The sequence below is a fragment of the Leptonotus elevatus genome, chromosome 1 (genome assembly GCF_054856555.1).
Source record: "Leptonotus elevatus isolate MCC_2025b chromosome 1, RoL_Lele_1.0, whole genome shotgun sequence".
NCBI lineage: Eukaryota > Metazoa > Chordata > Actinopteri > Syngnathiformes > Syngnathidae > Leptonotus > Leptonotus elevatus.
Window position 1 is genome coordinate 34,333,906 of NC_141239.1, and position 15,888 is coordinate 34,349,793.

General features: G+C 39.1%; 1 protein-coding gene across 2 annotated transcripts in view; it reads left to right on the forward strand.

Annotated features, from left to right (window-relative positions):
• pappa2 (pappalysin 2) overlaps positions 1–15,888 on the forward strand; it is a 50,042-nt gene that overhangs the window by 26,812 nt on the left and 7,342 nt on the right. Inside the window, exons 15-24 of one of the 2 annotated variants that reach the window (XR_015097045.1) lie at positions 419–532; positions 1,203–1,338; positions 1,409–1,583; positions 1,708–1,773; positions 1,841–1,937; positions 2,448–2,625; positions 7,540–7,753; positions 8,953–9,005; positions 10,689–10,821; positions 12,130–12,145. Coding sequence is in view for 1 of the 2 variants with exons in the window: in XM_086094459.1 (XP_085950585.1) it covers positions 419–532; positions 1,203–1,338; positions 1,409–1,583; positions 1,708–1,773; positions 1,841–1,937; positions 2,448–2,625; positions 7,540–7,753; positions 8,953–9,121; positions 10,689–10,821; positions 12,130–12,251 (1,404 nt within the window). In the remaining variant the exon portion in view is untranslated. Of the gene's footprint in view, positions 1–418; positions 533–1,202; positions 1,339–1,408; positions 1,584–1,707; positions 1,774–1,840; positions 1,938–2,447; positions 2,626–7,539; positions 7,754–8,952; positions 9,122–10,688; positions 10,822–12,129; positions 12,252–15,888 lie in introns of those variants that run through there. The other variant, XM_086094459.1, reaches the window with a different exon arrangement.

The following is a 15,888-nucleotide window of genomic DNA, read 5'->3' on the forward strand; positions in this document are numbered from 1 at the left end:
CTAACAACAACAACACATTACATCTACTACTGAAACTTCTACCCGACGTCTAAAGAAAGTACAAAAATAAAAATAATCAAAAATAAAAGATTGTCTTATTACAGTACTAAACGTCTTAGTACAGGGAATGCACTCGTCTGTCAAATTACTAATGCAATTCCGCCATTCACGAAAATATACCCTTTTCTGTTTAATTATATTTGTTCGCCTAAGTATGTATGTACTAAGTTGTGATCTGTTGTGATTTTCAAAGTTGGGTATCCAATCCTGATGTACAGAACATACAGCACCGGGTCTCAAGCTTGACATTTTGTGTCTCACATTCATCTTTTGCTGTCAAACTCAGCCCAAAAATTGTTATCACAATAATTTTGAAAGAGAATCTATAAAACCCACTGTATATTTTTATTTTGTAAAGCTCTGTAGGTACCAGTACATGGATGTGAGTGAAAAACTGCCCACTGATGCATGGTTCCCTTGCACAGCAATTTCTGATGAAAGTAATGACCTAGAACATCCATTTTGGCTGAAGGTAAGCCTGTGTACGGACATGTTGTAACTGTTCTTCCTTTTCAGTGTGGATGGCTATAGTCTGTCTTTAATCATATCAGTCACTTTTTAAGTCATACAAGTCAAACAAATCATTTTCCAGTTCCGTTCGGTTTGGCATATTTTACATTTGCGTTTCAAAGTTTTATTGATCCATGTTAGAACATTTTGTTTTCCCTGCTTCTTTATAGTTTTGCATTGCAAAAGTCTGATCTTGGGGTGAACATGAATGTCACATTGATTCCTGAAAACATTAGCATCTGCTTGTATATGTTCCCTTATATTTTTCTCTCCATGAAATAATGTGTTCATACGTTTAAAATAACCTTCCCAATTCCTCCCAGATTAATGGGCAGCAACATGTCTCTCTCTCTTTCTCTCTCTAAAATCATTGCTGATGAAGGAGAACCTTGGCATTGTGATTACTCTTATCTGAATGCTTCAGGCTAGAAAAAAACAGCTACAATGTTTGTTTCCCATTGTGTTAAAGCAATCATTGTTGGTAATGGACCGTGTGGGTAGGATAAACATCTATATCAAGGGCTTTCTCTTCCTCCGTCCCTCCTCTGAACATGTTTGCTTGTGCAAACATATGAATATGAATATTGTTATTCGACAATATATTTGAAATGTTTTTCCAACTACTTTTACAGGTGGGATTTGCCCATTCTGGAGTGGCAGCTTCTGTCATGGTGTACCTGGCTTCAGATGGCTCATGGAGCGGGGAACACTGTCAGAGGACTGCTACAATCCTGCTTTCTGATACTAATGGAAAGAATCATTCATTAGGTACTTTCAAGAACTTGTATTCCAAAATATTATTATGGTCATCTGTATTGTACATGTATTTCCATTCAAGGCGCACATAACCTCTCATGCCAGCGGAACCCATTGGTGGTTAATGTGAACCATGACCTCTCCCAGCCTTTCTTCCTCACCTCATCTGTCATCCTCCTCTTCTCCTCCTCGTCTGTGGCAATCGGGGGCATAGCCCTGAGGACGTCCTGCCACTTCAGCACCTTCGCCGTGACTGGGTGCGCATCAGAGGGTGGGCTCTCCCACAGCTAACTACGTACAACACACGACATACTGTAACAATATAAACATATTGCCACTCAATATAAATCATGAAGCTGTTTGTACTGTGTTCTGCAATAGCTGTTTGAGACAGACATGTCAAATGGACAGCTGCAGTCCTCCCCAGATAGAGGATGCGTTTGTCAGGTAGGTCCTGTGTAACAAAAAAAATTGTAAAGTGCAAACTGAGCAAAATTGAAATGTGTCCTTGCAGGTGTGTAGGAGGCGGGCAGTCGTCTCACTGCACTGTTCAGTGTCACTTTGGTTTCAGCATCACTGTCCTTAACGGAAGGGAAATTCCACCACACCAGGTACAATGAATAACGTCTTTTGTTTTACAGTGTGTAATCCGTGTATAAAATTATAAATACAACTGGAAAATTCCAGATAAATGTTTTCTGCTATAATTGCTTTCAGCATTTGTGGCATTGAAACTACCTTGCAGAGGCTATTGTGTACAGCACGTCGAGCAGGACTTGAGTGTAAAATTTCAAGCTAACGTTTTTGAGGCGGGTGGCATTTTAGAAACTGTATTGTGAAGGAATATTGGGCTCAATTGGGCACCTGGCATGGGCGGTTTTACAGGATGGCAAACGGCCGCAGCTGCCACCTTTACACACAGCCTTGCCACCCCTACAGTTGACAATGAACCTATCAATACTAAATAAAAAAAATATTATAAATGATATGATCTCCATAGTGTGCATAAACATCTTAAACACACGTGTTAAAATCCGCTTTGGAATGAAGTGATTGCATGATATGGTAACGTATAAAATGTTATTTTGATTTTCTCACTTTTGCGCCTCAACTTCTTCCAGAGACAGACGGAGATGGAGTGTTTTCATGGTTTATGGAATCGCGCAGTTAGCTGCCAGCCTGTCGACTGCGGCCTGCCTGATCAGTCTCATGTCTACCATGCCATATTCAGTTGTCCCTGGGGAACCACCTATGGAAAGCAATGCTCCTTCACTTGTGGCTCACCAGCCATACTTCAAGGTAAACAATCACTTTTTCCAGTATGGTCTGATGTATTAGGTGATTAGTTTGTTTTGTAAATAATAAGCTTCAGTTACACGGTAAGACAGAAAAAAACAAGGAGCTCATTTGCAGGGCTTAAAGTACTGTGGCACGGTGCCGGATTTCCGGCGTAAGAGCTATAGCACAATGACAAATCCAGCGAAGTAAACAGTTTACATGTGGGGAATTCTTGACACGTCTGGATGCGGAGAGAAAGCCAACCTCAAAATAAACCTTCCCATACTAAGTAATATGTGGAGGGCAATGACAAGAAACGCTTTTGCTTTGAAGTTTTTCCTGAGAGCGTTTTGCCAGTTGAGGCGCAACAGATGACTTGACTCGTCCTGTAGAATGTGTGTCTGCCGTTCTTATTGCCGGCATAAACTATTGCGGCCAAAGTCAACAAAACAACTTTGTACAGAAATCACCTTGGATCGCCAATTAAGGGCACTAAAAGTAGACTAAATTACGTTCACATTGTATTGCACGGTGCCTGTTGCCAGTGTTTAAGGCGTCTACATTGTTAGCATGCTAACGGTGCTAACGGCTGCAGCTAGAGTCATCGGACTACCTTTCATAGGCACACTTTGATGCTGACAGCCGGACACAGTTGCCGTTCCTAGAGATCAGTTTAATAAACCGAGCTCACTCAATTGTGCAGTTGATGGTCGGCAAAATCACAACCGTGGTTCTGACGTCATTTTGTCTCACAGACCAAAAACTACTCTTTCATACAAAGTGCTGTACATGGAGTAAAAATCAGTCATGGAATAAAGACATGACAAATAAATGAATAATTATCTTAAGTGGGTAAATGAATAAGTCAATAAAATAACACAAGTAGATTAAATAAATAAATAAATTAAATACAGCAGGCACCATAAAACATTGAAACAATGATGAGTCTCATGCCGAGTCAAACGCCAAAGAACAAAGATGTGTTTTAAGAGTCGGTAGAGAGGGAGGTTGCCTAATATATAACACAAGGTCATTCCAAAATCCATGGGGATAGATTTGTCTAACATCTCCCTAACTTTCTAGAGAGGAAAATAATGTGCTAAATAATGTGCTGTTAAGCACAATTTAATTTTAAGTTAAAAAAATAAGTTGATTATCTAGAAATGAAAGTTGGTCGATCATTAGGAAGTAGAAATATATGTTTAATATCTTCTGTATTCATAATTGTTCTTTCACCATGCAAAAATATTATTTTTATACAAATACCTGATTATTCAATAGAATTTTCCGTAGGATATTTGAATACCAAAATATTCGATAGCTACAGCACTAGAAGGGACTGCAACCCGCAGTGCTATACTTGGGTCAAAAGTAACCCAGTTATGGATTCAAAATGAACCGATACACTTTATGGGTCAATTTGACCCAACTTTCTGGGTTGTTTTATACAAAATGACCCAATTTTTTGAACCAAGTAAAGGATCTGACCAATATTTATGAGTTGTTTTACGCCGAAAGGCCCATTTCTCGACTCAAATCGACCCAAAAGGATCGTTCTATTTTTGACCCAAATGTTTTTAGAGTGTATACAAAATAGATGGATAATGAAAGAGATGACCTGACATTTGGGGAGGACTGACCATCGAGAATTTAATGAGTTTCCCAAATGCCCAGTCCATCCACGGCGACGAATCGAATAGTAATGGCTTGATGTCGGTCGAACAACGAATCGGCACGTTGGATACTGCACCACCGCTCCCCGGAAAAAGTTCAGGCTCAGGATTTTTTTTAACTTTAAGCCTTGAATATGTATACCCCCCCCCCAGCCCCTCTTTGTCAAAATATATGCAAATCTGTACAAAACAAAAAAATAACTATAACACGGGTAGGCAACCCTAGTCGTCAAGAGCTGCAGTCCTCCATGTTTTATATGTCTCCCTCCTCCAACACAGATGATTCAAATTATCAGCTCATCAGCAAGCTCTAGAGAAGTCCATGTTGGATGAGTGTGGCTGTCAAGGACCAGGGTTGCTTTCCCCTGGACTATGCTGTAGATACCGAGCCACAGAGACATGGCGGTCTTATTGGATAGGGCAAGGAGACACTCACATTGGCTGGCGCTGGACTGGAAGTAATGACATTGTTTTTAACATTAACTCAATTTAAATCAGTGATGTCCAAACTCGGTCATCGAAGGCTGGAGTCCTGCAGGTTTTGGATGTTTCTCTTCTCCAACACACCTGAAGCTCATCAGCAAGCTCTGCATAAGCCTGATAACGATGCTGTTCATTGGAACAGGTGCGTTGGAGCAGGGAAACATCCAAAACCTGCAGGACTCCGGCCCTCGAGGACCGAGTTTAGACACCACTGATTTAAATGTTATTGGCTGTAGTAGGAGCGGACCGGCTATCGGAAATTTCAAAGGATCAATTTTCGGGCCTGTCGTCATCAACGCATCCCTCGTCCCCTGTTGACGAATAGTGAGTCTAAAATTGAGTCTACTTTTTGTCACCAAATTGCCAGACCCCCGGGTCTTTGTAGTGTATTCAAAAAAAAATAAAAAAAAAGGTTGAAAAAGATTTTCAAATAATTGTATTCTGTTTTTATTTATGTTTTACACAGCGTCCTACTTTCACTGAAATTGGGGTTTGTACAATTATTCTAATAAGTTACGTACCTCTGATTGTGGCACAGTGATTGGGAAACACTGATGTAGAGGGTGGGAAATTGTCTGCGGAACACAGAGTAATGTTGTTATTACGGCTTGTGTGGCTTCTTCTACGACGGGCTCATTAATCTTCATCGATGTAACACAAGAAGGCAGCAACAACAAAAAAAGATGCTCCAAAATTGATTCATGCAAGCAACATAATGACCCAAAACACAATGCCAAAATAATAAAGCACTCAATCAGCGGCAAGAGTTTTATCCAACTCAACCTCAATCAATCAATCAGGCAAACAATCAAACCTTTATTTAAATATCACCTTTCATACTTTAAAAGCACCACAAAGTTATTCACAGAACAAATGATAAAAGAGACAAACATGTAACTCCCACCCACCCGCAGTCTATGGACCCTTGAGACGCCCAACACACGTGTATAAATGTAGTTTCAAAAGGCAAAAAAAACACACAAACAAAAAACGGCAATACAATCACCCCAAGTGCCCAGGTTGCGGGCTATGGGTTTGTTATAGCATGTTCTTTACCTGTTAAAGATGAGAGTGAAGCGAAATGTTATCCATCACGGGGCGACCATTTTGCCACTTGCTGTTGACTGAAAACGACATCCCAGTTGCTTAGGGCTCATCTTAACGAGCAATCATGGCTCAGCTTCAGAAAACAAGTGATTAAAAAAACGTTTTTTTTTCTCTAATGTTGGAGTTTACTTTACCTTTAAGGCTTATGTTATAAAGTGAGTTTAACATTTTATGAAACTGTTTTGGGATTGTTGTTTGTGTTATATTTATGCTTTAAACTATTAATACACACAGCTATAAACCTTTTGGGGAGTCGCCAATGCCTCACTTTAGGGGGGGGGGGGGTTATTCGTGGTAGGGATAAATGTGTCCCTTGATGGGAATTACTGTCAATCTCCAATAATTAAATCTGAAATGTTGGTCTGTTATCTCATATTCAACTTTTAATGTTGAACCCAAATGTTTCCAGTCTGCAGCAAAAACAAAACAATTGGCCTCACTGTTCTAATTATTTTGGAAGTTTTTGTTGCTGTTGTTATAACTGTAAACTCTGACAAGTTGTAACTTTCAGCTGTTACTACACAGTTTTACGTAAATTATTATTATAGCTTCCATTCTTCCATTACATTTTTTGTCAGACACATACCCAATTTTCTTCTTTGAAGATTTAGTACATTCTTGAAATGATCCGAATGAACAAATCTGATGCACGCTAACTTGTCTGTGGTTGACAAGCCGCAGTGAATGCTCAAATGTCGTTGTGGAGTCAGCAGTATGACCCCCAGTTTTGTGATGTGAAAACAGATTGTACAGATATAATTTAATTTGTGGCTTTTGGTTACATATTTTTGGAGGCCAATCCACATCAACCAAAGGCCGGTGTGCTTGTCGCGAGTCACGAGAATATATTCAACACCAAGTACAACTAATACATTTGGATTGTACATGTGCCAGCCTCTTAGACCCAATACTTGTATGATCACTTTTGAATGTTCAGTCTCCACTTATTTTCAACATTTCATGTTCCACATGAAGAATGCAGAAATATGTTATTTTTGGGCATTGCAAAGCATTTAGTTTTCCTCTTTATTATCACAAGACTAAAGTTTAAAGGAAAACAAGAATGTTATCTGAGACAAATCAGTCCACGATGTGACCTACTTGTTCCTCTGTGTACTATTTGGTCTTAAAGTTAGATTTTGCTGAATTTGTGGTTCCTGTCTTGGGTTTTACAAGAATCCACGCATTTCTGCAAGGCATACAATGCAGACCAGTTTGGATGAGGGACATGGCAGTAGGCAGAAGCAGTGACGCGTAAGTGGCACAAGGGCAGGCAAGGATAATAAACAGAATAAAAAACAAAAATAAACCAAGGCAACATTCCGGCCAATACAAAGGCATTGCAGTGTTCAAATGTTTGGCAGTTGTCTCATAGCAAAATGTTTGTGGCTTCAAATGTGTAATGATCGTGGCATTTTATGTACCTGAATATTCCGGGTTCCGGTCGCATTTGGCACAAAATGCGTGATTGTAAATACAACCGTCGTTTTTAGTGAAAATATTTTGAAGTCATTGACTTCCTGAAGTCTGAAGCCCATTGAAATCACATCATCAAGAGAGAGAGAAAGAACAGAATACAACGACGACAATATCAAATCACAACATTGCGACAACTAATTAGTCATTTCTATATCACCCTTTCTCCTGCCTTTCCTCTCCTCCCTATTCTTAGGTGACAATGACAGGTTGGTATGTTTGGAGGATGGTCTGTGGTCTTTCCCAGAGGCTTACTGTAGGATCGAGTGCCCAGAGGTTCCAAACATCCCCAATGCCACGCTGCTCACGGCAGAGTGCTTGTCTTCAAGCCATGATGTTGGCTCCACCTGCCGTTTCAAATGCAACCCCGGATTCTATGTATTGGGGAGTCTCAAAATGAAGACACCTAGGTGAGCGTTTCTGTACTTTTGGTGAGAATAGTACTTAAAATACACACACCATACATGACGTACATAAAATATTGTGTATGTAAAAGAGTTTCGCTTTGATTTCACAATTCTCTTGTGAGAATAAAATAATCATAAGACCATTTCCATGCATTATTTCATCTTCAAAAGGGTATACGTAAAAACAACCCGTACAGCCCTAGTTAATGAAATAAAAGTCATTTCAATCAGCATGATCAAATCCAAAGATGTGATTGATCTTGTATACATTCACAATGCAATATACTCACATCTAAATCCACAAGAGTAGTATTTCAATACTACATACCATACTATAGTAAGTATACCCAATGTGCAGAGTTCTCATATTACATTGTTGTATTCACTGCGTAACTACGTGTTGCTGTACAACCATTAAAACGAAACGCATCATGCCAGCTTTGTACCCTGCTTCAGATAAACTGAGCCGTTCCTCGTTACACGGTTCAGTCTCGTTTGATATCATGTTGAGTTCATGTGTAAAATATGCTGTTTAATGTCATTTCATCCCCGCACTGCTCTTAATGGCATCCTATTAAATATTAACAAGCGTTTATTGTGATATGAAACCAATGAAATATAGATTTGTTGTTGTAATTCCCATTTAGTAAGGTGAAGAACAACTTCATGTTAAGATCTGTTTTCAGCTTGGTATGTTTATGAGTTTCACGTTCTCAAGCAATTGTGTAAACATTTTAATGCTTTATTAGTTCAACGTGTGAAAGTGAACAGCAGCAGCAGCTGTGAGAGATTTACACAGACTTTCTTGGCTTTGACACATGAACCCATTTAACTTTATGCTATAGCACATACTGTTGCATTCACACATTAGATGCTGTATAATGGAAATGTGTTTTACTGGAGAGTGGGCGGTTCTCTGGCTTGGTATGTTTGTGTTATTGAAACAGTAAAAATATCATGTGGGTGGGTGGGGGTCATTGAGTGCATCATTATGTACATATTGTGTTTGCACTTAAAGTGCACGTGCGCTTAAAATTGTGTTCAAGCGAATCGAAGTACCGCAGGTCATCCCACAACACAGCAAAAAATGATGTCCCCAATGTTGACACATGCAGTTTTCCCCTTCCTTTTCTTGTTATTGGATTGTTGGCTTTTCAAAAACGCTAATAATCTGCCATAGAGTGTTTCTTTGTCGTTTTTAGGAAATACTTCAAGTCTGAGTGCCTCGAGAAAGGGCAGTGGGAGGATGCCTCATGTAAGCCCGTTTCTTGCCCGGCCTTACCTGACGTTTTCCAGGGCATGTATATATGCACCAATGGCCTCTACTATGACACACTCTGTACCCTGCAGTGTTCAGATGCAAAAGAAAATGTACGTTATTGACAGTTGCACAACATTTACTTTATCCGACGATAATCAAATGTTTTTTGCACTTAAGATGGACTGACAGAAATAAATGATTATATATATACAATTGACCATTCCACCCTTACGATGACATTTTTTGCTGTTATCAGCGGGTACCCTAAGCTTGTTGTCTTCAATGAGCTGACCCTATCTTAAAAACTCCAAAGTATTGTCTTTTTTTTTTATTTTTTTTTTTTATTTATTTATTTATTTATTTTTTCTTTAAAAACAAAAAAAACAAAAAAAACAAAAACAAAAACAAAGTATTGTCTTTTAATGCCAGATGGCACCATGTTCGACCCGAAAACATGCACGTTTGACTTTTTGTACTTAGAAGCCTGCATTGGCAAAGCGTTTAATGTTACTCACTTCCGTAAAACACAAGGTCAATCACAAATAAAATTGTCATATTGGATCGGACGCTGTAAATGGGTAAAAGTGAATACAAAAAATTTAATTTTGATTTTGTGTCTTCTTAGTCAGACTTATTACAGGTTGCTCTTTAAACACTTTACATTATTCAATGCAGATGCTGCCAAAGAGCCATTTTATTAGTATGTTTTTGATGCATTTTTGATGCAAATCCAACATTTTTTTTCACTGATCACACTGTTCAACATTTCAGCCACAACAATTCCTCCACCTCATTTATTATGCCATTCTTGTGAACGGTGTTTCACACACAATGTTTTCACTTTTGGGGGAGGAACTGATTTTCTCCTTTGAGTCACAAGGGAAATAATTCCCCTGCATCAGAATCAAAATTAAGATTTGCGCTACTGAATTAAACTTTGTGTGGATTTATGTTGCGTACTAAAAGTTTTTATTTTGCGTCACAAGTTAACTGGCTGTTCACAAGACATGGATGCCTGTCTTTTGCCTTTCACAACAGAGGCCTTTCATTGTAATTTATTTCATAAACTACATGATTGCAATTGTGTACATATTTTAAATGTTTCTTTCAATAACATTTGTGTCCTTTGTTAACTGCTGATAGAGCGCTAATGATGCATCATCACTTCTTGCAAATGTAATGGACATCAAAGTCTTCTTTTACAGCGACTCTGAAAGGGGAAGTTAACCTCCCCATTAGTCTAAATATGGCATTCTGGTTGATATCGCGTTATGAGTTAAGCAACAAAATTATTATTATTTTTTTAATCAATATCAGAAGGCGGCCATTTTGCCACTTGCTGTTGAGTGAAAATGACATCACAGTTGCTCAGGTCTCTGGTAACAACCAATCACAGCTCAGCTTCAGAAAACAGATGAGCTGTGATTGGTTGTTGACCTGAGTCATGGGCAACTGTCATGTCATCTTCAGTCGACAGCAAGTGGCAAAATGGCCACCCCCTGAGAAGGATAAAAACAAGTGGATTTTGCTGCATAACTCATTTTCCACAAATGTAATATTAATCAGAACGTCATGTTTAGACTTGTGAGGTCACATAAAACATATTATTATCAAGAAATGTTTAAGGCAACATTGTAATTTCTATGAAGTATTGTGATGTACTTTGCTGGCTTCCAGAGTGTGATTCGCTGCACTAAGGATGGTAAATGGACCGCACAGTTTACCATGTGTTCCAGCCTCCAAGGATCCTGCTCTGTTCCTACTGATCTAAACTCTGTCGCGTACGGCTGTGACGAGGGCTTGAATATCAGTGAGTAAAATTCGCACTGCAGATGATATTGTTTCAGGGCAAAGTGTGTCATGTACTCAGCCTAGTCATTCATGGTGTAAAAGAATATCATAAATGCAGAGAAAACTTAATTCTGTCTTAATTTATTTTATAAAATGCTTTTGCCCATTACATTTCTAATATGGCCGTTAGGATTTAGGAACACAACTTTAAGTGCAATATAAGGCAAGATACATAATTATTTTATACATGGTCCATGTATAATTTAACAAGGTTAAGTTATCCTGCCTTATGTTGTATTGCACTTGTAATGCACTTGAAGTTGTGTTCCTAAAATCGAAATGGCCATATTAGATATTTTTAATGTTGTTGTTGTTGTTTTTTAAAGCTAGTGCTTTATAAAATAACTACAAATCAAGGTAAAGTTCTATTTATTTATTTTGAATATTGAAAAATACATCTAAGTGCAATTTAGGGCACATTCCCGTCGTTTAAACAGGGAGAGTGGATTACAAAGTAGCATAGGTCAGCGAGCTGAGCAACATCTGTCAAACTACTGTTGCAAGCCTAGCACTCGATGCTAACGCTAACAGTTAGCTATTGGCCACGAACGCCGGAGACTTGTACCGTATCGTGCAATGGCGGCGTAATTAACTTGCGGTTTATTCGCTATTTAATATACTTTCGGGGTGGCATTATGATAATGGTGGTAGAAAATATGTCATTTCAATAAAAACTTTGATAATGCAGGCCAAAATGTCAAAGAGCAGTAGTCAAGCTGGCGTTCACGCCACCATGCAGGCAGACTTCAAAGTAAAATCCACCAAAGCTATTGCATTGGTGTCAATGTATTATTTGGTTAGCTTTATTTTGAAGTTTGCTTTAGCGTAGGCGGGTGTGTTTGCGCCTTTGCGGCGTCCCTGACATGTCGTCTTATTGACGGCGCTGTCAGCCCAACTCGTACACACGTGCGCACACACCGAGAGGAACTTACTTGTTAACATACATTTGAATCTTTTTGTTTTGGTGGAAGAAGCAAGTCTTTTCAAGTCAAAGGGCTCAAGTCCGAGTGAAGTCACAAGTCATTGTTTGGTAAAGTCCAAGTCGAGTTGCAAATCTTTTAACATTTTTTCAAGTCGAGTCTAAAGTCGTCAAATTCATGACTCAAATCTGACTCGAGTCCACACCGCTGGTATTAAGTAACTACATTTACTCTGTTACATTTGTTTAAATAACCTTTTCAGGTGGAAATATAAAGTATTACGTTAATAATGACAGTTTTTCAACTTTTCAAATAAGAACATTTAATTTTATATATTTTCCGAGCAGGTGCTGTTTGCTACCCTACATGCGTTTTGACCCCGGACATGGATCTTCATGACCCAGTGGTTCTGCCCAATGGCTCTACAGTTGGCTCGTTAAAACACTGGATGTTTCCGATCAAAGTTCAGGTGAGATCTACATGAATAATACTCATGATCTAGATGACATTTATAGCAATGACATTAATGTTCATTGACCAATCTCACACAATCTCGGACATCAGCTAGTTAATTTCTTCTTCTGTAGACTGGGAGTCATCTACGTTCCATCCCACTACGGCGCAAACACACCACCAGGCTCAATTCTAAGGAAAATACCAAAAGAAAGAAAACTCCACTCGTGCATGCACTTATATTAGACTTTGCGCTAGAATTTTACTGGGCACAAAAATAGGGCACCTAAATCTTTACAATTTGAATTTTTGACCTACAATTTGAGTTGCTTTGTGTAACAGCAGAATGAACAGATTCCTGGACACCATGAAACATGCTGCACTCTAAAAACAATTGGGTTAAAAGTAACCCAATTATGGATCATAAATGGACCGAAAAATTTGACCTAACTTTCTGGGTTGTTTTATACAAAATTATATATACTTTTTTACTCTTAATTAAAGTAAAGGATCTGATCAATATTTACGAGTTGTTTTACGCTAAAAGACCCCTTTCTTGACACAAAGATGGGTCAAATTACCCAAGTAGAGGATCAGTCCATTTTTGACCCATAGTTGGGTTATTGTTTTTAGAAGTGAAATAACTTAATATTGTGGACTTGTACGACCCTGCAAACACGATGTAAATGTCAGTCGGGGAGGGAAATAAATGCAGCAACAGTCCGGCATTGTGAGTCCCCCTTTGGGCTTTTCTGGAATCATTGGTCTATTTTCCAGCGAGAATCAGATTCAATATGATTAATAGCGGACATAAATTGCATGTTGAATGTGAAGTCAAAGGTCAAAGTAGTACATGTTCTTATTTTGTGGTCGAACAGTCATAATTTTCCAATGATCCCTTACGATGTGCTGTCCAGTTCAGCTTGTGAAATTTGAAAACCATTGGCAGCTTTTGTAAAAAAGTGGTTGTTTTGTTTCCCTGTTGCCTTGTAACCGATCTGGACCATCATGAAAGCCGAGCCACCGAAAAAGAGAGAAGAAATAAATCCATCAGAATGAATAATGCCCTGAAACAGCTGGTGGTCCGAACAACAGCATGCAGTAAAACGAGTTACCGGTACTTACTGTTGACCCATCTTTATGGATTGACTAATATTCAGTCAAATTCCGTGTACATATAATCGCACTCCTGCCTTGCCTGCTTCCCTGCAGCGCTTGGGTCCACCTGCCTCTCCGCTACAGCGAACCTCCACACTTGGAATGTAAATGTGTTTTTGTTTGACTTATTGTACTGTATCAAGGACATTATGTAACGGTGAAAACCATGAAATATACTTGGCCAAAAGTAGAAAGTCCAACTGTTTAAAATAAAGGGCCATTTCTAACATCTGAAATGGTTAAATAGATAAATAAAATCAGTTACTTGTGCGATACAGGTATACGAATATTTGTAAGATTTTGTCATTTTTATTATGACAATGATCCCATTGACCTCATATTAGATCTTGGGTATTTCGGTTTCTGAGACGACAAAAATGTTTGGCTTGGCATCACTCGCCACTAAAGTCTCGCTGCAATTTTAAGGTGATAGGCTTGACAATAGGCTTGAAGTGCTGAGTGAAGTTTTGCGTAATTTGTACGCACGCAGGCAGATTGTTAAATCAAAAGTCCAGTCCATCCAGCAGGCCAAGAAATGTGGTCTTTCTTCTTTCATCATATCGTTGGCAATAGCCAGATTGATCATTGTGATTCACTTAAGGGAGTTCTCCACATTACCAATCAGGGACCGCTCCAATGTTATCTTTTCGGGAAATGCGGGACATTCAGTACAATACTTCAAGCTGATTGGGCAATGCGCAATTTGTGCATGTCGACCAGACTTTTGTTTTGACCAATCACGGCAGCGGATGAAAATGTCATTGTCGTCATTGGTAAAAAAATAAATAAAAATCAAGGACATCTTTACCTGTTAGAAATGCATGAAGCGCCTCTCGCTGTTCTTCATTCAACAAGGAAACTGTGAGTAATTCTGCAACAACAGAATTAATTGCAGCGTCCATGTTTCCCATGGCCTTGGCGCTTCTTGTTTTCGTCACAGCCGCATATCCTGCCTCGTACGGATCGGTGAAAATCAGCAGGCCCGGTACAAGATGGATTCTTGGGGGTCTGTGAACTCGCAAATCCCACGAGAATTCAGCGTATGCCCCTCCCCTACCAGGAAAAAAATAATAATTCTGTGCCCCCTCAACTCTCCACAGCAACTACAGATCATTGTCTATAAAAATCTTGTAAGTGCACCTTTGCAGAGGAGTTTATACTCCTTGCACAGTCTCTGCCACCTACTGTAGTGGATGTGCAATTACACTGTAATCTAGAATGGTTATAAACATAAAAAAAAGGAGTTACACCGGCATCATCCCCAACCAAATACATTATTTTCTCTGTGTTTATTCTAAAGTAAGACTCCCTACTTCTTGCACATCCTATGTAGTGATTGTTCAATAAATTCATTAATTTTTTTAAAATTAAAATTAATGTAAATATAAATTGTTGGATTTTTGGAGTTGACTAAATAATTGTCAAGTTTTTTTTTTAGCAAAAAATTTCATTTCTCAAGTGTAACCGCCTATCACACTCCCAGTGTGTATTTGAATGTGTGTCCAAATGTTTTTGCATTACTGGGAATAAGTGCATTCCGCAAGCGGAAAGGTTGTAGTTGACGTCAAATTTTCAGGAAACACATGCACACTCACACAATGGACAAAGTTGTTGGACTGCCAGATTTTGCCTGAACGTTGGGTCATGTTACACGGCATCATATCTCATGAATAGACTCAAAGTGAATGCTGTCAACACTGACTCACTTTTGCCTTGCTTTCGGGTGGTCGGTCAGCCTGCCAGACAGTCAGTGAGTGTGACCTTACCAAGGTCACATAGTTGGAAAGACGCTTGCTTACAACATACTCCTCACGCTGCCTTTGTGATTTCAGGGCAATGTGTTATCACAAATTAATAACCCCCGGGCGGGGGGTGGGGGCGAGTGAGGGTTTTTCTCCCTTTCTGCTTGCTGTCTGCTAAACACCCTATCTCATGGCCAATAAACAGTTGTGATTTCAGACCAGTAATTGTGTTTCTTCTGTTGCAAGTTTAAACAAATGTTTTTTTAATAACAGATGGAAATTGAAAATGAATTCAAATCAACATAATGAAACAATTATCATTCCTTCCATCATCCATTCATCTGGCTCATTGGGGTCCAGTTTACAGGCACAACACAGAGTAGCAAAGAAGAAATTAACTGTCTACTGTGAGTCTGTCTCGGATGGCCGTCCTCACCCAATCTCATTCTGACAAGGAAACTCATTTCAGCTGCTTGTAACTTATTCTTTTTGTCAGTACGTGTCTATAGATGAGGACGGGAACTAAGATGAACCGATAAAATTAGAGTGAAGCCTGCTCGATCACAGACTTCAACCCGGATGGCTTCATTGACCCTTTTTCAACAGATTGGGATGAGTTTATTCACATGGCGACAGCGTCACAATGTCGTGTTCTGCGATACATCAGCAAATGCTGAAGGTTACAGGTTGAGGAGTCCATCCAGGAAACATCTTTGCAAATGGAACATATGAAATTCACAGGCTTGTCTGTGC